This window comes from Molothrus aeneus, chromosome 2 (genome assembly GCF_037042795.1).
Source record: "Molothrus aeneus isolate 106 chromosome 2, BPBGC_Maene_1.0, whole genome shotgun sequence".
Lineage (NCBI taxonomy): Eukaryota > Metazoa > Chordata > Aves > Passeriformes > Icteridae > Molothrus > Molothrus aeneus.
The window spans coordinates 42,253,602-42,265,296 of NC_089647.1; the positions used below are offsets into that span (position 1 = coordinate 42,253,602).

The 11,695-nt window shown below is 43.5% G+C and overlaps 1 protein-coding gene across 1 annotated transcript; it reads left to right on the plus strand.

Moving 5' to 3' along the window:
- Window positions 1–287: 287 nt before the first annotated feature.
- Window positions 288–1,941, plus strand: LOC136570318 (vitelline membrane outer layer protein 1-like). The gene is made up of 3 exons (XM_066570824.1): window positions 288–458; window positions 1,017–1,120; window positions 1,647–1,941. The coding sequence occupies exons 1-3, from the start codon at window positions 288–290 to the stop codon at window positions 1,939–1,941; spliced, it is 570 nt and encodes a 189-aa protein (XP_066426921.1).
- Window positions 1,942–11,695: the final 9,754 nt, after the last annotated feature.

Genomic DNA, 11,695 nt, shown 5'->3' on the forward strand with positions numbered 1-11,695 from the left:
CCCTGCACTAAGGGGCTCTTACAGAAGCAGGCCGTTCCATTGGTAATTGAAGACTGGAATAACTTTCCTTCCTTTGCATCCTCAAGTTTTCAGAGCCCTGCAAGTCCCCCAGCCAGGGCAGCCCAGGAGGCCTCCCCAGAGAGGGCAGGCAGGCAGCAGGAGCAGTACATAGCAACAAGGAGCGCTGCCGGGGAGCTTTGCTGACATTCCCCACTCTCCTGGCCAATAAATTCCCCTGTGCCAGCCCCTCCATGTAGAGAGGCGGGGAGCTGAGCCGGTTCCCTGCGATGCAGCTGCTCATCCCAGCCATCCTCTGCCTGCTGGGCTCCTGCTGCCCCCGGGGCACAGAGGCACGGCAGTATGGGTCTGTCCTCACCGTGCCAAATGGAGGTCCCTGGGGCTCGTGGGGACACAAGCAGTTCTGCCCCAGAGGCTACGCAAAGGGATTTGCATTGAAGGTAAGCTTTGACTTCTTCTCCAGCATGGGGAACAAAACCTGCTGTGAGGCAATGTTACTTTGTTCTGATTGCAGCAGGGCTGGCCACAGCACTTTGCCCCATCACAGCAGTTTGTGCTGTATCTGCAGCGTGCAGGCTTCTCAGCAAGAAATTTCTAGCACAGAGAATCTCTCCAGGCTCCTGCGAGTAGGTGATTCCTTAGCAGAGGGGTCTCATGGGTAAGAAAATTCCTGAGGTTGGTACAGCAGAGCCTGTTCCCAGGGGCAAGTCTCACCTGCCAGCATGCCCACTCTGGGTATCACAGCACGTGGTGGGAGGGTGGGCATGGCCTGGGACAGCAGCCACCAAGCATTCCTGTTTCCAGAGCACGTGCTCCACTGCTTGGAGAAAAACAGAGGTGGGCAACAGCAAAATGGTCTTCCTGAGAAATGTCATGGAACTGCCACACAGCCCTTCCCAGCTGCACTGATGTTCTTACTCTGTCCCCAAAGCCTCCTGCCATCCCTCATCACCTCTTTTGAAAGGGTGACCTCTCCCTTTTTCTTCCCCTCTCCCAAGGTGCAGCCCTTCCAGGGATTTTGGTTGTTTGGTGATGACACGGCTCTGAACGGCGTCCGCCTGCACTGCACGGACGGCACAGTCATCGAGTCCTCCGTGGGGGGGTGAGCAGCCTTCACTTCCTCATCCTCCTCCCGGGCAGCAGCTCCTGGGCAGCTTGAAGGGAAACCAGTGCAATGGTTTCTCTGTAGGCAGCCACACCCCCTGTGAAGGTGGCTCAACATCCCTCTTGAGGAGGTGAGCGAGTTCCCCTTGGCCACAAAGTGTGAAGATTTCAGGGTAAAGGTCTGGTCCCAGGGAAAGGAACAGTGCTTTGAAAATGAAGGAAAGATCAGAAATTACAGATCTTAAAGCAATACTTCCTCCTTTTCCTCAAATGCTTACTTTGGAAAGCACATTGAGTAACAGGGACATAGCAAGCGCCTGAAATTGCCAAGGGGTTCTGCAGACTGGGCCAGGTGGTGGCTGGGCATCCAGGGATGATGGGGAAGGAGAGTGAAGCAGGTGCTCCTAGAAACCTGCCACCCCCATGTACGTCCCTTGCCCCAGGACTGCCGGGCAGGTCATGATGTTGATTGCAGCACAGCAGAGGCTGGACAAGCCTTGATAAGTTGTTTTTTCCTCTGGCAGGTGGGGGAACTGGACGGAGGCCCAGCTCTGCTCCAGCAACAAGCTGATGTCGTTCTCTCTGCGTGTGGAAAGGTGGCAGTACCTGTGGGACAACACGGCTGTCAACAATGTGAGGTTCACCTGCTCCAATGGCACCGACCTGGAGGGCTGGGGGCTTTCTGGGGGTCACTTCGGCCCATGGAGCAGCAACTGCACCTCTGGGGCCATCTGTGGGCTCCAAACAAAGGTGGAGAAACCCCAGGGAAAGTGCGATGACACAGCTCTCAATGACATGAGAGTGTTCTGCTGTGAGTAAGCCTGGCTCCCCACCCTATGCCAGCATCTACAAAGCTGCACAGCATTAAACCTTCAATCTGTCCTTGCACCAAGAGAAATGTACTTCTTTTTCCGTCTTATTATGTCAAGGGTAGCCAAGTCCCATGGCTACAGCACTTCATAAGAAGGGTCTTTGTAATTATTGTGATTAAGCTTCTTAACAAATTTATAACCTACAAAATTCCTGTGAGGGAGCACAGGGGATTCCCACACCTGTTGGTAAGGCAGGAGGTGGGACTGTAAGGGCTGAACATTGAAGTAGAACAGGGATCATCTGCCCTGGCAGAAACTGTGGTTTCAAGGGAGGGAAAGGGGAACTCTTCATCCTATTTCCATTATAATGCTTAGGATATTCAGGGATCACTATCAGACATCCATCCATCCATCCATCCATCCATCCATCCATCCATCCATCCATCCATCCATCCATCCATCCACAATGAGTTCAAATATACCATGCAGCTTGTGGTCCCAGCTCCATGCCTCTCCCTCCAGCCTTCTCAGCACGTCTCCAGGTGCCCCATGCAGAAGAGGCACTCCAAGGATTTTTGTTTCAAAGGCTAGAGTACTTCACATGTATTGCAGTCAGAAATGTACCATTGCACAGGTATTTTTCCTGAACCCACCACCATGTCCTTCAGCATCCAAACCACCTGCTCAGCTCTTCTCTGGAGTTCGTATTTTGTGTCACTTCCTGGGGCTGTAGGTAATACCTTGAGGGTGAGGACATAACAATTTTGGGGCAGGGATTAGCCCCAAACCCAGCTCTCACAGGGCATTGTGGAGTTGGTTGGAGAGCATTATGGTTCACATGTGCAGGAAGGACTCAAGGAGGAAAGGAACAAACAGTGAGGATTAGGAGAGTTCCAGAGAGAATCGCAAATATTTCAGCAAATACTTTCTTCAGTCCCAGGAGTGCAAAGAGGATGCAGAAATCTGAGAAAGATATAGGAGGGAAGGAGAATATCCTCAGCTCTGTAAAGGTCATAGACTTTGCCCATGATCACATATTTGAAATTTGTTTGCTGCAGTATTCTCTCTGATAAGAAAGTCTTGCTTAGGAAGACTGTGAATGCTCCTCAGTACCACCTGTGAGCCAAGGCTTAATCCCTGCTGGGATCCCAGATGTTCCAGAGGTTTCTGAAGCATTAACTGTACCATCATCTGCCCTTATGCATCCAAAGGGACTTCTTGTCACTTGGCATGCAGCCAGGAAAAGCCTTACAAAAGGTACATTTACAAGTATATTTAACCCTTTCTGCCAAGTTTTTGAAAACAGGTGTTTGAAAGTCCAAGCAGTTATATTTTTATTGCCAGTTTGGCTGGTTTCCACATGCTTTGGTTATTCCACACCTAACTGGTAAGCCCCACAGAGCCACCTATTATATCAGGAGAGTATCAGATTTAAAATCAAAAGAGAAACACTTGAATACATGATCTGACAACAAAGTCACGCATCCTCATGGATGATTTCCAATTTTATGAGATAAAGGCAGTCTGGAGACAGCTCAATTTTTGTTACAGGAATCTCTCTCTACAATTGGATATAAAAGGAAAATGCACAACTCAGCTTTTCTTCTAGAAAAAAAGGTTCCTCTAGAGCACTTTGAAACACACTGAGACAGAAAGGTGGAATTCTTGTCATGAATGTCTCAAGGGTTTTTATGTTGTCTTTGCACTATTATATCACTTTCATATTACTCATTCATTCACTTAAGCAAGTTGCTGTACACAGCACTTTACATGGCATTAAACATGAAAGAGTTTCTGTCAACAGGGAGGTTCCTGCAAGAAAGCTACTCTTTAAAGTCATTTCATGGTCTTCTCTCTCAGGTCTTAGCCCTCCCCATCATAACAAAAACATTTGATTGGGCTGAATCCAAATGCCCTGGCAGACCCTCTTGAGTAATAAATATCCCATTTTCCAGGCAGAGGATATCTAACAGTGAAATGCTGGAAGAGATACCCCTGTCCATTACTCCTTCAAATTCATTATTTGGCTAATATCAGATTTTCTGCTGTGTGTTCACTGCCTGCAGCAGTGAACCTCAGGGTTTGTCACAGCCCACCACAAAGTGGCAAGGCTCATGTCAAGCACTCATTTCCTGTGCACTCACACCAGCATGTGACCATTCTTCTCTCAGGAAAACCTGAATGGAATACTAGATGGAAATCCAAGGCTCTTCCATAATCATCTTGCCTCTTGTGCAATTACTCACCCTGATGCACCAGCAAGAGCTGGTTGGGATGTTGAATCTTACATCCCTCACTACATTCATGTTTTGCCTTTAGGCATGTGTGGTGAAAAACAGCCAGCAGCACTCACTTTTCCCCAGGCAGTGGGCAGGACATGCACAGTGCTCAAAATTGCATGTAAAGATATTCACAGCCAAACTTCCTCAAAAGACACAGGTGATGTGCAGCAGCACCAGCTGTTAATGAAGTAACACCAGTTACTCACATATGGATGGATTTGAGCATCTGGGGGGTGAGGAATAGCAATAAAATTACTCCCAGGGCTCACCTTCTACGCATTTTGTTGGATATGGATAGGGATGGTGGTCTTGTTTTACCCAAAATAACAGCTTTCTTCCTCAGAAATTCCTTGTCCAATATGGACTGATTCAGCCAGAGAAGTGCCAATGGAGTTTCAGTACAGTGAAGAAGTGCATCAGGGGATATCCTCGAGCTAAAATCATTGGTAAGGGAGCAGGCAGTAAAGGCAATTCAGTGATGTAATTTACACTCCAGTGAGTGAAATACAAACCATGAGGGTCTCTTCACAGCTCAGACATGTACCCAACAGGAGCATTCCTGTGATGATACTGGCATGTTGTCCTTAAGCAGACATCTAGCCCCTGTTCTATCAAAGGGCTCTGTCTCACTTTTACTGTCTGTTCTGGTGGCAGACTTCATACATAAAAAACACAGCAATGGACCAGGGCTCCTGTGGCATTTGGCATTTGTGCAACCAGGGAGCAGAGGGAAGGTCCATGCTCTAATCTTTGCTGCAACTCAAGCACACACATCAGCAGGCATCCTCTTCACTAAGGGCTAAGTGAGGTGACAGTGCACTTCTTAGAAGCCACAGTCCCCCAGCTGTCACAACACCTACAGCACCCTTCCTGGAGTGAGAGAAAATGAATGTGAGTAATGAAATAGAGCAGGATGAAAAACACCTTGGACATCTTCATGGTGTTTCTCCCAAGAGCACTGAAAGAAGACACAGAATATTTGGATCTTCCCAATTCTCATTCCAAGGTTTGGTTGCCCTGGTGCATTAGCATCCTTTGGACATCTCTGTCACATGACACAGCTGAAATAATGAATACTAAACCTGGGAAAATGTGGCATTTTTCAAAGCTTTGAAAGATGTTCATGTCAGACATCAGGAACCCACCTCTAGGCACTGAGCATTTCAAACACACTACCTCTGGAACAGAGGTCAGCCCCAAAAGTCTCCTGGGAAGTTTTTTTCTTCCCTAAAACCAGCAAGGGTTGGACTCCCCTCCAAACTGCATATGAGATGTTGTAGCCTAGGAGATCTCTGGTGCTTATCAGCATTCTCATCCTCTGAGACCACCACATTCCCTTCAGAAAAACTGCAAAGGCTGAACTTGGCTCCACACTGAGCAAATGTCCCCAAAGTTCAGAACTCTTCCAAGCCAGCTTATTTCCTCTAGAACATCTTTAATGAAGTACTTATTTATATTTTCCTTGAAGTAGAAATACTGTATCTGATTTTATCTCTTATTTTTTATTTTAGTAGGAGATTTGGTTTTGCTTCCACAAGTGTGTCTTTGACCTGTAATAAAATCTGTACTGAAGTAATGGCTAATTCTGAGCAAGTAAGTAACAATTCCAGTAAATCCAAGGAAGGGTACATCCCTCTGACCTTCCTGTGCCCTTTTCAGTAACAAACATGTACTTTGAGCAAAAGAACAAATTTTCTTGTGCTGTGGTTCTGCAGGGCCATAGCAGAGTGCTGCCTATACCCACATAATTAGAAGGAAGGTTAATGAATTGCTAAAGCACATGTTTCCAGTGGATAATTCAGATAGAAAGCATATTTAGGTGGCCTAGCAGTTTATTAAATGAGATTATAATGGACACTATGCTCTTTGGCAAGTGTCATTTCAAGATAAATTGATGTAACTCTTTACCTCTGGAAAGTCCATTAGTAAAAGAAGGGCTGTAATCTCTACTGATGCAAACCAGTGTTAGCTGTCATTTCTTTGGTATTAATGTTTTCCCCTTTTTTCTTTTCTATCCCTTGATATTTTATATCTTCTCTTTGCTTTTCTAGTAAAAATAGCATTCAACCTCAGCCATGAGCTCAGATACACAATTTCTAACACTGATGCATTGGAGATTTCCTTCTTCTGCTCAGCTTCACCACAGTGTTTGCAGGGAGTATCTTAATAGTAGGGATAAAAAATCACCTCTCATTCTTCTTCTCTCTGGAATTATTTTCAACTATAGTTAAAAAAATAGAAAATTGATTATATAACAGCACCATTTGCTGTTCTCATGGTGCTTTCAAGTGTCACATCTGGTTTTACAAGAACAATTTCATCATCTTCCTAATATCTGTGTCTTGTATTTGTACCCTTGTACTGCATCTGCCAGAGTCTCATTATGCAGGTATTTTTTGCCATTCCATCACAATGGTCTGGCAAAAAACAACTACTTCCTAAGCACCCAATTGCCCTTCTTCTCTAAATATTGCTTGTCTGCCTATACAGCTTTATCTAAATGCACCTCTGTCATCTGTAATAATGTAATAGGTCCAAAAAGTAGTTAGTGTCATTTTGTGTCTTCCACTTTGGTACAGAACCCATTTAAACCTAAACTGATGCCTTTATTATAGATCTTTATTTCTTTCTGCTCCTTGTAGCAGTTTCAGATGCCATGTCCCAGTAACTGCATTAGGGAGAAAGAACACAAAACTGTTCCAATGTTAATAAAATTTTCTTGGGCTGAAAAGTCATAAAATCACAGAATATCAGGTTGGAAAGGAACCTCGAGGATCACCTGGTTCAACCTTTCTTGGCAAAATCATAGTGTGGACAAGATGGCCCAGCACCCTACAGCTGGGCAGGAAGCATTTGTCCTACTATCCATAAATGTCAGTTTTCCCCAACTTCTTTCATCAGTTTGGGCCTCATTTTCTTTGGGCTTTAAGTTTGGGCCGAGCATAATCTTGTTTTGTACATAGGATGTCTACTGTAAAAGGATATCTAAACCCTTCAACAAAGGGTTTGCCTCCTTCCCCGAGGCTTTTCATGCAAACTCAGATAATGCCAAGAGATAGAAATGTTGTGTCTCAGGAGAACCTGCCTTTGACTAAGGAATCTGCATCTTTTTATACTCCTGGATAATATTTCTAAGAAAATTAGGCAACATCTTGAAGGTTGAACATTAAGTTGATGCCAATTTCAATAAGTGAGTTGGAAATCCCTCAAAAAATACAAGATTAAAAATGGTAGAGAGAGACAAAGACCACAAAATTGGCTGCAGAGCAGCCATTACAGTGTCATACGCCTCCAGCATTAATTTTCGTACAAAGTGAGTAATATACTTTTAGTCAGGCCCAAAAGCTACAAAAACCTGAGTCATTCCTTTGCACAGGAGGAATAAATTTTGTTAGGGGTCAAATTGTGCTGAGGTTCCTCAACAGAAAAACATAATTAATAAATAAGCACAAGTCCTTGTTGGGTGATGTTGTCCTGACAGCACAGAAAAAGCCAAGTCAAGAGCCAGTATTGCCCCTGGACTTGCCAGGAAATCTTTACTGCTGACCTGTAGCCCATGTGTTGGGCAACCCATACCAGTTTGGTTAAAAGGTTGGTGAAAAAGTCATCTCCAGCTCCTCAGGTTGAATGTGTCTCAGTTATTTCTTCCTGTATCCTCAATTTAAGCATCTAAAGAAACTTCTTTTAGTACAGTTTCACAAAGAATGATTGGCCAAATGAAGAATTTTTACAAGAAAATCAGATTTGATTTTCTTTCAGAAAAACACATTAAAGGAAGCTAGAGCAAATCCCCTGCCAGGGAAGTGCTGACTTTTTTGTACCTAACCACTCTGTTAAAATCACTAATTAATGGAGAAAATGTATTTCAGAGACACTATGATCTGTAGGTCCAGATTAATTAGGATAAACTTTAATTATTCAGTGGTAATACATGCCACCTTTGAAACCAAAATCATCAAAAGTGGGTGCTTGCAAGCTCAGCAACTACCCCCAACACATTTCTTTCTGCTTGTACTAAGGCAGCAGGTAGATGTAATGCAATTCCAATTTTCTCTGCAAGGCCTAAAGCCACCTCAGTTAGGCAGATTGATTCCCAGAAGCACACCCTGAAGAGGAGCGAGGACTTTGCAGACTCTTTCTCCCCCACGTTAGAAGAGATGACTCAGACCTCTTGAAAACAGTTTTGTCTCTGCTAATTTTCATATTGATTGGGGTGAAAATAAGAGGGAAAATATCTGCTCCATGCTTCTTCTCTCAACTGCTCTTCCAATGTTTTGTTTTCCTTGTTATTTTCAAACCCCATTTTTGTACTTTCTCCAAGCACCCTCAGCATCCTCACCCAGCATATTTTCAGGGCCAGCAGAATTCCTCCTTCATTCCCTCTGATCAATTTTGCCAGCATGCCTGGAGCAGATTCCCCTTTTGTGCCTTGTCTCTCTTTTGGGATTAGCTTCTCTTCAGTTTGGCAGGACTTCCTAGCACAGAAGCATTATCAACACCAGTGCCATTAATCAAGGCTCTGCCACAGGTAGGAGCAGGCATTAGCAGACTACAGGCAGTCAGGAAAACAAGGGTATTTTATTAGCAAATTTTAGTTAAAAGCTGGACATCAGTCAACTGGATAACTACAATTCCTTCTGGCATCCAAATTACAGAGTAAAACAGCATCATTTTCAAGTCTGTGTCCAGCAGCACTGTGGGAAGTGCATAATGATGGAATATGAACCTGGAAGTGGTCATTTTCTTTATGTGGCTCAGCCTGTACCACCACATAAATCACCGGTTTCTCCCATAAATCTTACAGTTTTCTTGCTTCACTTTCTTGGCAGGCACAGCAGTTCCCTCTGAATTTTCTAGTCATTTTCTCTTCAGCTCTGAGTCAGTAGGTGCTGGAGCTGGGGATGGTGGAGGCATCAATCACTGGAAACCCCACTGGAAACATTTTTCCCTCAGCCTAATTCCATGCTTGAGCTCAAACGTGCCACGGAGCAGAGTCATTATCAAAGTCATGCCAGTGAGATGTGTTGTCGTAAATTGAGAGCCCCACATAGGAACTTTGTAATTAAGGAATAAACAGAGGCAATGAGTCATTACATTTGGTGCTGTGGGAGTTTTAGGAAAGCATGTTTTCCGTTGCTCTCGGAAATGAGATGCGACCTTTACACAAGATTTTTTCTTTTATTGTTAGCAGTCGTAGGAGCAGGACACGGATTTTTCTGGTTACTGGCATTTAGGTATCTCAAACACAGATGCTGACAACTGGACCTCCCCAGTCTTTCTCCAGATGCTGACACTTGGACCTCAAAGTTCTCACAAACAGCCCATGAAGATTACAAAGAAAGAATGGTTTGGGGAAAGGATTTTATACAAAGATAGGACAGGAATGCTGGGCAGGCACAGGGTTCAGTGTGTTGAACCATTTTTATCCCTCTTTCTCATTGCCTCATGCTTCTCACCCATTTACCCTGATCCCTTCCCTTCCCCTAAACTTCCTGTATTAAATTTTACATAATCCCACAAACCTCTTCTGAAATCCCATAAGCTTCACATAAACCCAGAATCCCCCTCAAATTCTAAACACACTTGCAATAATCATGTTTTCTCTTTCCATCAGTGACAAAGCTGAGGCTGATGCCTTCAAGGCTGTGCCTGAGTAGGTTTGTAGGTTTTTGAGTGGTCCATTTATCAGCAACTAAAGTTTTTTTTATTAACTGGATTGTGTTGACTTGAGTTCAAATTGTCTCTGTCTCACCAAAGGAGGAAATATAATTTCTAGGTATAAAGCTTTTGATAGAGGTCTGAAATCAATATTACCAGGAATGAGCAAAGTCAGAAATAGCAGAAATACCATATAATTCCTAAAGTCTTGAGCCATTCCACCAGAATAAAGTTATTAAAAAACCAACAAAACACAAGGACAAAACAAAACAACAAAACACAAGGATAGAGGAAACTTCATCTGCTGCAATAGCAATCACAGTGGCAGTCAAGATCCACAAAAAAGTCATATAATCTTCTCAAGCTTAGGGAAATATCTGGCTACTCTTTGCTTGGTGAACTCTGGAGGGCAGATGCCACTTCTTGGGCTGTTTAGTCTGGAGCCAGGGACTTTTCCCAGCCCCTCAAGCAATAATTTTTAAAAAAGAGAGATCATTTTGCAAATGTAAGCTGTCATGAATCCATAATCAAACTTTTGACCTTTACAGCTGTATGTTACTTTTACTAAACTTTCCATTTCCTGATGCTCCTGCAGCGCATCCAGAAACATGAGCCACAAGGAACACCAGATCCTCCAAAGATACATATCCTATCTGAAATAACAGGTTCACTGTCAGCATAAGAGCTCAGAGCTCCACACCGGCAACTCCTCTTTTTTGCTGTGCTCAGAGCTATTGTGTCCCTGGGATTAATGATTATTTGAAAGTGCCATATTACCCATAATGGGGTGAAGCAAGAGATCTCACCTGTTAAAGGGCCTGTCCCACGGAAAGCAAAAAAAACCAAAAAACCAAACAACTGAAATCATCAAATAAAATGGTTCATAAAAGTCAGCAAAAAATTAAACACAGGGGCTTATCCAGTCAGAGGGAGAGGCTACTGATGTGACCTAGGGGCATACGTACCACCATTTGTGCAAGAAGAACTTGAGAACTGGAACCCAGCAGAACACAACTGGCATGTTTAAATTTGACCTAACTGCGGAAAGGAAAAAAAAATCATGTTCTTTTCATTAAGGGCAGGGAGACAATAAGAAGAGGCATCTGACTGCTTCTGTCCAAACTACATCCTTCATTCTTTTCAATCACCTCTTCTATTTTACCATCTTGTTTTTATGTGAAAGGCAGCAAAACTACACTTCAGAAGCATCACGTGTTGCTACAATGCCTCATTTCATCTTGAGCAAAATGTTTTTAAGAGGTCCTTTATCCTGATTCTGGATTTGAGTACAAACTGAAAGTAATTCCCATTCTGCCAAAATAACCTCCTTGCTATTCTTCACATTTTCAGGATTGTGATAGAGCTATAAAAAACATATTTCCTAAACCTAACAACCACATGACATCTAACAGCATCACACTGATCATCTGGACCACAGTGCTGTATGAGACCAAAGATGTGAATTGAATTGTGGAATGTACCAACATTTCCAGGGTTTCATTATCCTCCTATGTTGATTATGGAAGTATCACACATGAGTTACATAATCATAAAAATTCCAAATGTGTCATATCTACTGCTTTCTCTCTAGGCCATTCAAACAAAAAAGTCTTGAGGAATTTTCAAAATCCTTTTTGTTTGGTTTTTTTCTTACCTATATACATCAACCATTAGAGGTTTACTTGCTTTTTTCCCCAGTTCCAAGGTATGGGTTAAAACAGTGCAGGTCCCTAGGTTCTCTTTAGTCTGTTTTTAGAAAAACATTTTTCTTCTGCAAGTCCTCTGAGACCTTGTCCAATTCCTTTGAATTCTGAATGATAA